This window comes from Lepus europaeus, chromosome 4, assembly GCF_033115175.1.
Source record: "Lepus europaeus isolate LE1 chromosome 4, mLepTim1.pri, whole genome shotgun sequence".
In the NCBI taxonomy this organism is placed as follows: domain Eukaryota; kingdom Metazoa; phylum Chordata; class Mammalia; order Lagomorpha; family Leporidae; genus Lepus; species Lepus europaeus.
This window is the reverse complement of record NC_084830.1, coordinates 57,634,055-57,649,310: the sequence shown is the minus strand read 5'-3', so window position 1 is coordinate 57,649,310 and position 15,256 is coordinate 57,634,055. Positions and strand designations below refer to the sequence as shown.

Here is a 15,256-nt window from a genome sequence, read left to right as displayed (position 1 = left end):
GCCAAAATATAAATTCTGGTCATTGTGGCCCACCTGCCACTGGTGACAAATTCAGGAGTGTATGTATCTTTTCCCATTGAATATGGTTAGACAAGCCTTGGAAAAAGCATCATCATTGTTATTTATGAAAATGACATACATTAATTAAAATTTTTAACTTTTATTAGCCATTTTCATGTCTCTTTTCCGGGATTTATTCCATAAAAATAAAAATGTAGTACAAAATATATACCACTATTATATGTAAAATATTTAAGCAAAACAATGCAATTACTTCAAATCCTAATTTCTGCTTTATTCTCAGAGGTGAATAAGTAGACTTCTTACTCATTGTTTTCTAAATCTAACACAACAGAAATACTAAATGGTATCAATGTCCAGAAGATCTGAGTTAGCTATATTACCTGTAATAAAATGTTAAATTCTTAGCAAAATATGTTTGAATGATAGCACCTTAGATCTTTTACATTTGTGATTCTTAGTTGAAACACTACCAAAAACTTATGTTTACCCAAATTTTCCTCCTTGCTTGTTCTCTCCTATGCCTCATCCTCAATACATGTACATTAACTTTTTTGGAGGAAAATCTTTCCAATTGCCCAATGTGTCACCATTCCGATGATGGCACTGGGAGAAAGACTTTATTCAATGATAGGAGATTATTTGTAGTTTAATCATTGCTAGTTCTTTTATCTTTCCTGGAATTACTTATCTCAGTGTGTACCAAGCAGCTTTGTTTTTAAAGCCAAGTCCAGAAATTTCAAAATCGTGGACACAGTGTAGAACTGTCTCTTTGCTCTGTTGAAATGAAATTTAGCAATTTATACACAAACGTGCTGAACTAAATCAATTAAAACATAGATGCAGCTGAGGTTCTTGAAAATTATATTTGCAGATAAACTCAAAGTTTCTAAAATTTTATTGTTGGATAAAATTACAAACATAAATTGCATTCCAATTTTTGATTTTTATTTACTTATTATAGGAAAACACAATAAGGGACAGGCATTTGGGTCAGCAACTAAATCACTGCTTGGGACATCTGCATTTCACATCAGAGTGCCTGGTCTGAGGCACAGCTATTTTGCTTCCCATCTGGCTTCTTGTGGATGTAGACTTTGGGAGGCAGCAATGATGGCTCAAGCGCTTGGTTCCCTGCTAATCAACATGGAAGGCTCCATCTTAGTCCCAGGCTCCTGGCTTCAGCTTGGCCTAGGCCTTGCTGTTTCAGGCATTTGGAGAGTAGACCAATGCACAGATTATCTCTCCCTTTCTGTCTCTGCCTTTCAAATAAAATGAAAAAGAAAAAAAGTAGAATGAAAGCACCAATTATCATTGTCTTAAGGCCAAACATCTAAAGCTATTAAAATACTTCACTTTGTAAGTTCCACATGCTGTAGGATTATTTGAAATTATGTTCCATTGTGCACATTGTTTATTTACAAACAGTACATTTCAGAATCCTCCTTCTATAGAGATGGATGTCTGACATAGCAGTTAAGATGTCATTTCAGATGGAGTCCTTGGGTTCACAGCTTAGCTCTGCTCCTGATTCCAGTTTCCTGCCAATGTGCATCTTGGGAAGACTAGGTGATGGCTCAAGTTGCGGGATTCCTGACACCTGTCAGGGAAACCAGGATTGGGTTCCCAGCTCCTGGTTTTGGCCTGGCCCAGTCCTTGCTGTTGCAGATATTTGGAGAGTGAACAAACAGGTGGGAGATCTGCCTCTATCTCTCTGCATTCCAAATAAATGAAGTAAAAGAAATAACTAGTATACATAGACAGTAGTAACATGATACATGTTTAGATTGGTCCGGATATACATGTTATTAAATACTTTACCTGTATGACTACAATTCAAAATAACATGAACTTTCTTTACCATATGTCTAACCACACACTCCAGAGAAACAGTGATTGCAAAAACTCAATGGTTTGGAACGAGATTATGGTTTACACATAGAAATACTTGCGCAATAAGAAATAAACACCTCAATTAACACACTACAGCACTACCCAATCACAGTAAAGCAGAAAGCTGGCCCAATGACCCCAAGTCTGTGGACTTTCTGGTCAGTGACACAGTTGAGCTCAGAGTCTGCATTTGTTCTGCTGCGTTTGCTTGAATTTTCCGAACTGCCTCGGTTCCTGATGCCACTCTGCTATTGTGTGGATCAAATAATCCCTGGTCACAAAAATACCCCAGGGAGTGACTCCCCTGGCGTCCAGGTTATGAGTGTGGTCAGTCATTCCACATGCCTTTGGGATGAGCTATCTTTGCCATGATGAGAGATTTCCTTTTCAACTTTTGTAATCCCCAGATACAAAATACTATCAATAAAAATCAGAGTAATTCGGGAAAAGTATATTGAAATATTTTTCAGGGCAGCACTAAAATTTTCCTCATTATCTTCTAATAAACTATTGCTGACTTAAAAGAAATTTTACAGGGTATTCCTAGAAATTAATATCGTCTTCACTGCCTTTTCCGATGTGAACCACCATCAGACATTTAAAAATAGACTCTTCCATGAATACATTGTATCTGCAGTTTTCTTCCTCTTTGTGTAGTTCACTGGATTCTGAAACCATTTAGCAGGGGGAGAAAAATTAACAAGCTATTCTGTAAACCTTTCCTTCTTTCTTTTCTTCCAACCCTTCATCATATCTTTGAGAGTGAGATCATAAATTTTGAGCCTTCGCTTCTTTATGTGGGGACTTCCAAGTCTTGAGGGTCCTCTCTGCTTTTTGTAGGGGAGTACAGGGTATGGCCAAGTCAGTCCCAGCCTCCGATTCTGCCTGAGCCTGGAATCCAAGCACCTCTGGCTTCGCTGCGCTCCGGAGATCCAGACCCGGGCGTCCTGCCCACCCAGGGGACCCGCTAGGTTGTCAAAGGCCGTCCTAGGCAGGTCCAGGGACAGGGCAAGCTCCTTAAGGATAACGGGGCTAGAAAGCCTGCACTCCCAGCCTCTTTCTTTCCATTCTTTGTTCCTAGGGTTTTCCAAGCAGCCTGCAAACACGGAGAAACAAACGTGTGCCTTCCAGCCTCCGTAACCGGATAGCTGCCTCGGAACCAACTGGCAGAAACGTCCGAAGAGCGCGGCCAGCTCTCCAGCCTAAGAGGAAAGCGGCTTCCCGGGAGGCTGCAGGAATCACCGGGATACACTGCTCCAGTGCCCCATGCCGCCCCCCTCCGCACTCCCGCAATGCACCAGCAGGGAGCGAGGACCAGGCGAAAGCCGACCGCACTTCTGCACGTCGGCCGGTTAGAAAACATTGAAGTTTTCGGAGTCGCGACTGGGAGACCGGAGGGCCCGGAGCCAGGTTTCCAGGGAGAGGGCGGGCAAGGGGTGCGGGCCCCTGGGGCCACCTCCATCCCGCTCACCCCGACAGCTGTCTCGCTCTTGGAATTCGTTGGCTTCCCCATACCACCACAGTCCAATTTAGCCCCCTGCCCCACCCTCGCTGACCTAATAAGGCCATGCAGAGTGCGGGGGACCCATATAAAAGGCGCGAGCTCTAGGCGACTCTGCACGACACTGGGGAAGAGCAGTCATGAGTAGTCCGGTGACAGGAAAAGCCACGTCCAAGGAGTGGGGCTACGCCGACCACAACGGTGAGTGCAGGCAGGGCTGTGGCGGAGGAGCCGGGGCCAGGTTCAGAAAGCCGGCAGCTCTGGATAGAGTGCTGAGTGCGGGCTTAGGAGTGTCTGAGAACCAGCAGCTCCTGAGCCCTCCCCAAGTGTGGAATGATGCTGGTTTCTGTGCCTTCGGCTCATTTGTTCTTCCCCCGTATGGAGCTGTTACTTCCCTTGCAGGAAATGGGAACTCACAGAAGCTCTGCAAGTTCACGTTGCTTCCAACGAGGTCCAGGTCTGAGTGTCTCTCACTCCGTGATATCAGCCAAACACTTAACCTCTCTGAGCCTGCTGTTGGCACAAGAATCTCTGCCTGTGCCTAACCCATGGGAAAAGGAATGGGGGTGTGCACTGAAAACCACAAATTGATGCCCAAGGCTATGTGGTCAATGTGACTTTATTGACCTGTTTGATGGTCTTGGCAAAATTGTGATGAAGTTCATTCCAAAAACAGGACTTTGAGGCTGTGTTCCTGAGCAAGCAGAGGGAATACACAGCAGTAAATACAATCTCCAGGTACACTAGTCGCAAATCTATGAACAGGTATTAAGTGTTTTGCATTACCTAATCTGAAACCCAAGGCCTTTTGGTAGTCACTGTCTCACTTTCTGTGTATTTTAATGGTTTAGTCAATTAGAAAGAGGCCTTGGGTTCTATTTCTGCCAAAACATAAGTCCTCTGAATTTTATTTCCTAGGTCCTGATCACTGGCATGAACTTTTCCCCAATGCGAAAGGAGACAACCAGTCGCCCATTGAGCTACATACTAAGGACATTAGGCACGACCCCTCCCTGCTGCCATGGTCAGCGTCCTATGACCCTGGATCTGCCAAGACCATCCTGAACAATGGGAAAACCTGCAGAGTTGTGTTTGATGATACTTACGACAGATCTAGTAAGTACCACACTTAGCTGGGGGCACACAGATGCTCCCAAAGTCTGTGCTGTCAAAATGATTCATGACACAGTAACAGAATTAGGGAGAAGAGGGAGCGTTTCAACTCTGAAAATATAGATGATGTTTGACTTTGCTTTGGCTGTAAAGAAATATACTTATGCCTTGAAAAGGAATGTCTCACCCTCCAATCTCGGTCACTTTGTTGCCACAAAATGGCACAATGCCCCAGCTAAGAGTTAGCAATGCATTCCTGAAATGGAGCTTGATGGGGCAATGATAGCAATAAATCCAAATGAGCATTCTTCAGACTCTGAGGGTTTACAGCTGAGGGTTCTTGTGCTCCTTGACCATGACCCCAACTCCCAAGTTTGGAGAGATTACATTCTACAAAGCAAGAAATGCAACAAAGAAACAAAATAGACACTTTCTTCTCCTCTGCGAGGAGACCAATCCAGGAGAGAGAATAGGGCCATTGTATGAACCAAGATAATTTGCTTTTTTGCTTCTGTGGGGTTCATCTGATCACCTGATGAAGGGATTGGGTGAGTGTTTTTGAAGTATCTGACAATTTTTTTCTTGAAGTATGTGCGTGTGTGTGTGTGTGTGTGTGTGAGAGAGAGAGAGAGAGAGAGAGAGAGAGAGAAACAGAGACTGTAATACAGCATGGTTAACAAAACTACTTCAACTACATAAGTAAGCAAATCACAAATGAAAAGAAAGTAAATTAGAAATGTTTTATTGCACTGTAAATGAGCTAAGAAATCTTTAATATTTTGATGCTTGGTGTAAAATAGTCTTTGTAACTACATTTCTAATATATTTAAATGTTTCTTATTGATGTACATAAATGAATATTTCCAGTGTTGTAATAAAGAGTAAAGTAAGTCTGACTTACTTGGAGGTTCTACGTAACATAATAGAAATTGACTCTAATTAGTTTTTTCATGTTGCTGTCTTTTCCTTTTTTCCCCTTCACCATTTAAATCCAGTTAAACTTTGGAGGGACAACAGTGAAATTAAATATATCTTTTAGTTTTAACTGCATGAAAATGACATTTCTGTAAGCAAAAGTAGATGAACATTGACAACTTCATGTGGTTCATTCTAACAAATTGGACTCATGTACAGATAGTAACTATTTTGATTGGACAAGGCAAATGTTGATGAGTTAAACCACTTTATTCCTACATGATCAAGCTCATATAGGCCTAACATTATTGTTTTAGATCTATGCTATGGCTTTCTATCTGCCACTTAGCATGACCAATCCTTTCTAAAAGAGCTACTCTCTGAATTCTGTTTTGATCTAATTTATTTTGCTAAGCTTTACATTTAGGGTTTCTGCAGTTTCCAATCTCCTCTGGAAGGTATCTGTACCTCTAAGTCACTCCTCACGCTGAGACCAAATTAAGTGACCAGTTGAGGTATTTATACAACCCAAAATTAATGTCGCTGAGAATTACCTAGTTGAACAGTCTGCACTGAGTAATTTCTTTGGAAATTTCTGAGCCTTGCATTTAATCTAATTTGAAAAAGCACAGGCTGAATTCACTATGTATGAAAGTTCTTGCTTCTAATCTTAAAGAAAAGTATAGTAGAAAACAGGACACGAGGAAGGAGTTCACATTTGCACAGTGATCACTATGCGGGTGCTGTGGTGGGCACCAGTGATGTGCTTAATCTTATTTAATCTTCACAGCAGCTCTGAAAGTTTGGTATTATTATCACCTTCTTAAAGATGCAAAAATGAGTTCAGAGAAGTTCAGCAACTTGCCTGAGGTCAAGTAACTAGCTTTGTTTGAAGCATAAATCTGCTAGCTTTCAACTGTTCAGTTCCTTCCTCTGCATCACACTATTGACCTAAACTTCGGTGTATGTATCATTTTTGACAATCTGTTATTTTAACTTTATTTTTATAAGCTTTAAAATCACATTCTAAAAACAATAAAATAATTAAATGAAATAAAACATAAAAAGGACTATGAGTTTAGCATCCATTAAGACACCCAAATCTCACACTGGAGTACCTGTATTTGATTCCTAACACTGGTTCCTAACTCTAATTTCCTGCCAATGCAAACCCCAGGAGCAGTGGTGATGGTGACTCAAGTAATAGAGTCCTTGCCAACAACAAAGGAGACCTGAATTGCATTCCCAGCTCCTGGTTTGGCCCTTGGTCAGCCCTGGCCATGTGGGCATCTGGGGAGTGAATCAGCGGATGAGAGCCTTCTGTCGGACTCTGTTTATCCTTGTCTCTCTGATCCTCAAAATGAATAAAGAAAGAAAGAAAAAAAAAACATTTTTATGTCCCAACTTCATTTTGTGAGGAGTTCAGTTTACTTGGACAAGGCTACATACAACCACCCGACTGAATCCCCTTGGTCCATCAAGCTTTAGTGTAAGAGCACCTGTTTAAAGTAGACTTTGCAAGAGAAGCATGAATCCACTGTTGACCAAGCTTCTTTGAATCACAGTGCTGAGAGGTGGTCCTCTTTCTGGACCCTACCGACTTCGCCAGTTTCATCTTCACTGGGGCTCCTCAGATGATCATGGCTCTGAGCACACTGTGGATGGAGTCAAGTATGCAGCGGAGGTAAGGAGAACTATTGTAATGGACTCTGGGTCTCACACAGTGAAAAAACCTGAGGAAGTAACAACTACAGCAACAAAACAGCCTTCACTGATTTTCCTTCAAGCCTGTATTTGTGAGAATAGCTGTATTTAAGCTGCTCGACTTTCTAGGGTAGATGGTTACAAGGATGTAGCTGAGGTAGCACTGTGTTTGAAGACTTTAAATATTGTCTGCAGAAACTGGAGAGCTATATAATATTTTTAAAAAGCCCAGTTCCCTAAATGGAACTGGAATGATAAGGATAGTTAACACTTATCTGGTGCTTGCATGTATTAACTCCGTTGATCATCTTAGCAACCTTGAGGTAGATTCTGGATAAGGAAACTGAGGCACAGGAACATAACACAGTCACACAGTCAATGAGTACTAAACTTGGTGCTATACCTTATGTAGACCAGCTCCAAAGTTCATCATCTTACCCAGAGTTCCATTTCATAAGGATATAGTGTTCTAGAAAGAGTTTTCAGTAATTGTGACTAATATTTATGTTCTAATATCTTAATGAAGGGTGTGCATATATATATATATGTATGTGTTAGACACACATATTTATATAGATATACACATCCAATTGAATGTAAGCAAATACTTTCCTCTGTCTTATTTAACTAATTAAAGAAAAGCATAATTTGTAGCTCCAATCAGGGCATCAAACTATAAAGGAGGAAGACAAGCTTTTTACAGGTTTTGTTTATACAGTGAAGCCTGTATGTGTTGATAGTTGCCCCTGGAAGCGAGGATCAATTCATTTTTCCTGCCTCACTCTTTTCTAAGGGCAGGCTGTGGATAGCATAGGGACTGTCAGAGAAACCTGAGGCACATATGGGCATTCTTCTAAGAGGAAAAATCAGGCAGCATAATTGTTGGTTAAATTCAATTCCAGAAAACCCAAAGTATTTTACTGTGATCATTCTATTTGTCTACAATCAATCAAAAGAACCAGTGGCAGGATAAGTTAACTATTGAGAAATTAAGAATACCTTCTAGGCATCTTCTACACAAATGGGGAAAAGTTAGTATATTTCTTTCTGACATGGGCAAGGCCTTCAATTTGACCTTTGTTTATAGGATTATCTCACACTTTTGACTTTGAATAAAATATTTTTTAACTACTCTGTAACTCAGTATGGGAAACTTGATTAGCTTAGCTGGTGCTCATGTTCTAAATTAAGATAAGGTTGCCACTGTGTTCCAGAGCCCTAGATAAAAGGAGGTAGATAGAGTTAGACACTTTTTATTTGAACTTGAAAAATGTCACCAGAATATTGCATGTTGGTATTTGTAATTTTGTCATCTTATTTGAGTGTTGGGCAACTTCAGCCTGCATAATTATTTGGTTTGCCATCCTTATTCCAGCATTTACCCATAACCTGTACTTCACCATTGTAGCTTCATCTGGTTCACTGGAATCCAAAGTATAACACGTATGGAGAAGCTCTGAAGCAACCTGATGGAATCGCTGTGGTTGGCGTTTTTCTGAAGGTGAGGTGAAAAGAGACTCTCCTTTTTCTTTCAAAAATTAATTCCTTATCAGTGCTCAGAATAGCATGACTTTCATTCCCTCTTTTTGCTGAAAGTGGGAGGGAGGGGTTTCTATTCGGTCTCAATATCCTTTTCATTATTTGTGCAACAAATCCAAATATTTCTGCTAAGATCAGCTCAAAATGTTTTGCTTTTCTCCGAAAGTGTTCCTTTTGCTAGAGTCCAGTGCACATTTAATTTTCTGGAAGTGTGGGATGTATGTATGGAGGGGGGAGGGGATGGTGGGGAGGTTGGGGACAGAGACTTCAGAGGCAGGGGAGCTTATATGGTTGTGCTCAGGGCAACGGAGGCATATGTTTTTTTTTTGTTTGTTTGTTTTGTTTTGTTTTTGTTTTTTGTCATCTCCCACTATTCCATTGCAATTGCACTGGAAACCAGAAAAGCCAATGTTGAGAACCTCAGTGGTGCCAAGTCCCTGGCTAGACATCCCCTTGGCTTAAAGTTGCCACACCCACATGATCCCAGGCTAAGATAGCACATGGAATGTGTGTGTTGTTGAGCCAGCCTTGGTTTAAAGAGGACTTAGTGTCATTAACACATGAGCTTAGTGGTAACATAATCTAGAGTGTAAGCCAGAGGTGAAAATCTGGCTTCTTTCTGTTTGAATGACCTAATTTGTTCTATGTTCTGAATTCATTGGGTCATTTTCAATGCTTGGCCACAGCACAACAGGAGGTGGAGCAGGTCTGAAAGGAAAGACAATGAATTTAGTTTTAGATACACAGAGTCCATTCTAGCTCTAATTCTATTTAAAATGTGGAGTGACTTTGCAGAGAAGGTCGACAACACAGTAATAAATCAACATGTTATTTTGTGGTTTTTTTGTACTCAGAGGCCTGGAGTTTAGATCCGGAAATCTAAACTATGTTTAGACCAGGAAATATAGACTCTGAAATCTTGAGGGCAGGGGGAAATAAACTTATGTTTTTGCTTAGTACAAGATATTCTGCCAGATTCATAAACATCAATTGCAGACATATCAAAATCCATTTTTATAATTTTTTTATTTGAAAGGCAAAGTTAGGAGGACACATACACACACTTGCGGGGCGGGGGGAGAGAATCTTCCACCCACTGATTCACTCCCCAGATGGCCACAATAGCTGGGGCTGGGCCAGGCAAGGAGCCCAGAGCTTCGTCTGGGTCTCCCATGTGGGAGCAGGGGCCCAAGCACTTGGGCCATTTCTATTGCTTTTACAGGTGCATTAGCAGGGAGCTGGGTTGGAAGTGGAGTAGCTGGATCTTGAAAAGGCACATGTATGAGATGTTCATGGCACGCGCAGAGGAATAACCTGCTACCCTATAATGCTATCCCAACAAAATAAGTTTTAAGGCAGATGTAAATTACAGGGAAAGGAAAATACCACATTTGGATTTCTATTTTCTTACAGATAGGACGTGAGAAGGGGGACTTCCAGATTTTCCTTGATGCATTGGACAAAATTAAGACAAAGGTAAAAAGAAATAATTTTCCCTCCTAACATGTATAGCAGTGAATATTCATCTCTTTTTTACATTTTCAAGTTAATTTCTTTCACCTAAAATCCATTTATAAGTTTGATGGATAATATATATATGGTATTATATATATATATACATATATACACACACACACCTGTGTGTGTGTGTGTATTACATTTTTATGGCAATTTCAAATACATCTGTTTATTTAATTTTCACAATTCCCCATTGGATAATTCCTTTCTCAACAAAGTGGATGAAAGTCAGATGTTAAGTGGCCACTTCTTCCTCCCCAGTACACACACACACACACACGTCTCATGCATGCACACACACAACCACAGAGGTACTAAACTTGAGCAATGGTGGGTTTGCAATTCTGGTGTTGCCTTTCTGGGTAGCACTTACATACTTTAAAATCTTAACAGTAGACTCTTCTAATTAACAGACACATTTTAAGGACTGTTCTTATCAAGCACTGTTAAGTTTTATCACCAGAAAAAAATATCGCAAGTATAATATTCAATAAAAATGTGAGCTTGGGTTTTTTTTTTTTTGCCATCAAGCATGAGACATTACTTTATATGAAATAGTTCTGTTAAATTTTAGATGCAGAATGAGTTTCTCCTTTTTCTTGAAAAGTGACAGAATTTTGGTTCTACACACAGTTAATAAGGAATAAAATATAAAAGTGATTGTGTCAGATTAAGTCAAACCAGCTTAACCTCTTTGCCCCTTATTTCTGAAAGGCCTATACTTTGTTAAAAAGCTCCAATTTCCTAATTTCACACGGAAAATTGTGAGGCCCTTGGTGGGGCTCACCGCACCTGCACTCTGATCTCTCCCAGGGCAAGGAGGCGCCCTTCTCGCACTTCGACCCGTCCTGCCTGTTCCCTGCCTGCCGGGACTACTGGACCTACCGCGGCTCCTTCACCACGCCGCCCTGTGAGGAGTGCATTGTGTGGCTGCTGCTGAAAGAGCCCATCACCGTGAGCTCCGACCAGGTGAGCGGCTCCCAGCGCCCGGCACGCGCCACCGAGAGCGCTGGCTGACAGAAGATATAGGTGCTAACTGTAAAACAAACAGCAGCTCAACAGCTGACTGCGGGATGGCTCCACAACCAGAGATTTCATGGTTTGTTCCGGTTTATTGGAATCAGCTATTTCAACTTTCTAAAAGTTGCTGTCCTGAGAATACCACAAATGCAAATCATTTAGAGGTGATTGAGAGAGTGAATGTTAGCTGGGATTATGCTCCATAAACATGTAAGGGTTTAGATTGTTCTGAGCGGAACAAATATATACACAAACAAATGAAACAAGTGAAACAAATATATATATATATATAAGCAAATATAAAAAGTTCAAACATAAAAGTTTGTATTTGAACGTATTTGAACCGAAACAGTGAGTTCTGGCTGGGAGAGGAGACGGTATATAGAGGCTTGAAAGGAGAAGGGTTCTAATGGAAGGGATTTAAGGTATTTGTGTGGTGCCTGTTGTTCCTCCAGTTTTGCAGATAGATACCTTGTAGCTCAGCAGGTGAAATACTTTGCCTATGACCTCACAGCCAAGGGCAAGAACCTAATCCCAGCTCTGGTGTGAGTGCTTGCAGTACTTTTTGGCCTCTCTTCTTAGACCTCCTTTCTTATTGTTTGTCTAAGGAGTGTCTTTGCAACCTTTATTAAAGGGACTTTCAAGGAAAACTGTTTAGGAAAATATAAGTGGTGGAAACATGGAGAACAGATTAAAGTGAGTCAACAGCACAGGCACTCACAGGATAGAACATGTCTATTCTAATAATGAAATCTGTTTGCTAATATACCTGCCTTGCTTAAGGTGGAAGCTTTATTTTTTTTTAAGATTTAGTTATTTGTCTGAAAGTCAGAGTTACACACAGAGAGAAGGAGAGGCAGAGAGAGAAAGGACTTCCATCTGCTGGTTCACTCCCCAATTGGCCGCAACTGCTGAAGCTGTGCTGATCCCAAGCCAGCAGCCAAGAGTCTCCTCTGGGTCTCCTACGTGGGTACAGAGGCCCAGGTGCATGGACCACCTTCTACTGCTTTCCCAGGCTATAGCAGAAAGTTGGATTGGAAGTGGAGCAGCCGGGACTTGAACCGGCACCCAAATGGGATGCCGGCGTTGCAGGAGGCGGCTTTATGAGCTATGCCACAGTGCAGGCCCAAGGTGGCAGCTTTAATGCATCTACCAATTGAGGATACAAGTATAGATGCTATTTTTATTAAAATGTCAGGTCTAATGATTTTGTTCATTGGTATAAACTATTTTGAAAGAAGAATGAGATTTTCCTAAGGAGAATAATTAAAAATAAAAATCTATACAGAAATATAGTGTTATTTGTGAAAACTTCCTATTTTCTTATCCATTAAAAATCAGCTTAATATTTTAAATATAGGATGACTGATTTCTTTATGCTTATAAAATGAAGACCTACTAAGCTTATTCTTTTGCATTTTAAAATTTAATTATTTGACTTATTTCTAAGGCAGAGAGATGGAGAAGGGAGGGAAGGAGGAAAGGAGGGAGGGAGGGGATGCAGAGAGAGTGAAGTGGTTCATTTACCATATCCACAACAGTTAGGACTGTGTCAAGCTTAAATAAAGAGACAGGAACTCAATGTTCTGTGTTAGTGGCAGAGATCTAACGGCTGTAGCCAGCATTGGTGCCTCCAGCATGTGCATTAGCATAAGCTGAAATCAGAAATAGAGACAGGACATGAACTCCAGTATGGAATGTCACAGTCCCAAGTGGCATCTTAGCCAGTACCCCATGCACCTGCCCCAGCTTATTCTTACTTGCACTGAAGTATTAATATTTTCATCCCCTTCAATAAAACTGTAGACTTTGGGGCCAGCACTGTGGCGCAGTGTGTTAAGCCAACATCTGCATCACCAGCATCCCATTTGGACACTGGTTTGAGTCCTGGATGTTCCACTTCCAATCCAGCTCTCTGCAAATGAGCCTGGGATTGCCCCTGCACCTATGTGGGAGACCTGGATGAAGCTCCTGGGTCCCAGCTTCAACCTGGCCCAGCCTTGGCCATTGTAGTTATTTGGGAAGTGAACCAATGGATGGAAGATTGACCTCTCTCTCCCTCTCTCTCTCTCTCTCTCTCTCTGTCTTTCAAATAAATAAATAAATAAAATCTTTAAAAGAAAGTGTAGACTTCACATTGACCCCTTGAGTTGAATTGTTTAAAAATTCAGGAGCAAAAGATTTTGACTAGAGAGTATGGTGATCCTGTATAAAATAAAACAAAGTGCTTTTATAAATTAAAAAAAAATGTATAGTCCTCAGGCTATACATTTTACAGGAATGGAAATAGCTGTGGAATGAACACTGAGGCAGGTTTTGTGGTCTGCTTGTCTTGCTGAGGAAGCTAGTGCTTCCAACACTGTTGTAGCATGTGTCCGTGAAGTGTGAGTGTCTTGTAACAGTCTGTGCCTGCCCTCTGCAGATTGCCAAGCTGCGGAGCCTCTTCTCCAGTGCTGAGAACGAGCCCCCAGTGCCCATGGTGAGGAACTGGCGTCCTCCACAGCCCATCAAAGGCAGGGTGGTGAGAGCCTCCTTCAAATGAGGCCTCGGGATCTTGCCCTCTTCAGGAAAGGAAACCTACTGTTGGCGAGCATGGCTCCTTGTCTCCTGGTGCTCCTTCCTCCAAGCATATTGGATGTCTCTCCACTGAGCAAGCAGTGTGGGAGATTTCAAGATACCAAAGTTGCTTTTGATAAACTCTGATGTGAATGCACAAGTTTCACACTTGACCTTTGTAATATCACCTTTCCTATAAAAATACTATTTCTAGTAAGGTTTTAGAGAAGAAGAAACATGGAAGAATAAAAATAAGAAAAAAAGGCTATTGGACACCATTTTTTGGTTATCTTAATTTTCACAGATCTTCAGTTTTCCTATGTTCATATTAAAAGTTATAAATCTTGAAGCAACGATGATTAATTCTATATATGGGAGTAGATAAGTATGAAGATTATATAACAATTAAACATAAGCCAGAAGTTAAAATGGCTATGAACACTAAACATTGAGATGATGATGTGTTTTACCTCTTAAACAGCACAAGGCCTATAATCTATTAAAAATTTAGCTGCAATTAAGGTTATCTGGCTTTGATTATCAGTGAAAGTGAAAGACAAAAAGTTTTATAAATTTTGATCCCAAATTTTAATTTCTTCTTCATAAAGTTGGTTGACTCTATCTTAGTAATTTTCTTGACCTGAAGGAGGGCCATTTTTTTTTATTTCACTACTTTTATCTTTGCATGCCTGTTAAAATAAAGACTGCCTCTGATGTATTTTCAGTTCAAGGCTGGAATCATTGATTCCTAATACATGATGGAGTGAATGATGGCACTTGAAGTAAAAGCAGTTGTACTGATTCCAAAACAATAAAGACGTGAAAGCAAAAAGTTGGGTACTGTGTTTTCTCATGATAAAGCATCATAAATGACAAAAATGAAGTAGAACTAAGAACAGAGAGTTTTTCAAGTTAGTTTGATAACTGAAGGGTAGCAGTATGGGACTCAGGTTCTGAGGTTGTATGCCACATTCTCTAAGAAGGAACTCAGGCAATTAGTGAGGGCTTCTGATGGAACTGCAGATAAGAAGAGGGATGTGTGATTACACATCTGAGAGTATGAATTAGTTTCCAGAGGCCTCAAAGTTGGCTTAAGGTTCAAACTGAAGTTCAAACTACTGCCATGGGTCCTACTTAGGGATACAGAATCAAGTCAGACTATAAACTTTTGTATCCATAAGCATGCAAATGAAATGGGGGTAACATTAGCCTAATACTGTAAAAGCCCATCTATGCTGTATTTAGACCTTTAAGACATTTAATGTCTTTATCTGTAAAATCTAATTTTGCAGCTAGTGGCTTTGATATACCTTTCATCACTTCATTGGTCAACATGCTTACTTACTTAAGAGAATGGCAACATTAAGGTCACAGTCTCAAAGGAATGAAAACGGTACTGGGTCAGGAGTGTCCTGAGATGCCGGAAGTCAAGTCACATAATGGACTCCTGTGGGGCTAAAGTTATTTAATAGATTA

At 40.7% G+C, this 15,256-nt stretch overlaps 1 protein-coding gene across 1 annotated transcript; it reads left to right on the top strand.

Annotated features, from left to right (window-relative positions):
• Window positions 1-233: 233 nt before the first annotated feature.
• On the top strand, window positions 234-14,232 carry CA3 (carbonic anhydrase 3). The gene is made up of 7 exons (XM_062188298.1): window positions 234-3,616; window positions 4,334-4,531; window positions 7,009-7,127; window positions 8,556-8,648; window positions 10,100-10,162; window positions 11,018-11,173; window positions 13,647-14,232. Exons 1-7 carry the CDS (start codon window positions 3,556-3,558, stop codon window positions 13,764-13,766), a joined length of 810 nt encoding a protein of 269 aa, XP_062044282.1. The 5' UTR covers window positions 234-3,555; the 3' UTR covers window positions 13,767-14,232.
• Window positions 14,233-15,256: the final 1,024 nt, after the last annotated feature.

Excerpts from the sequence above, each read along its gene's own strand:
- CA3 (XM_062188298.1), top strand. The coding sequence starts at position 3,556 with ATGAGTAGTCCGGTGACAGGAAAAGCCACGTCCAAGGAGTGGGGCTAC. Across the intron at positions 7,128-8,555 it reads GAGTCAAGTATGCAGCGGAG|CTTCATCTGGTTCACTGGAA; the intron begins GTAAGGAGAACT and ends TCACCATTGTAG. Across the intron at positions 11,174-13,646 it reads TCACCGTGAGCTCCGACCAG|ATTGCCAAGCTGCGGAGCCT; the intron begins GTGAGCGGCTCC and ends TGCCCTCTGCAG.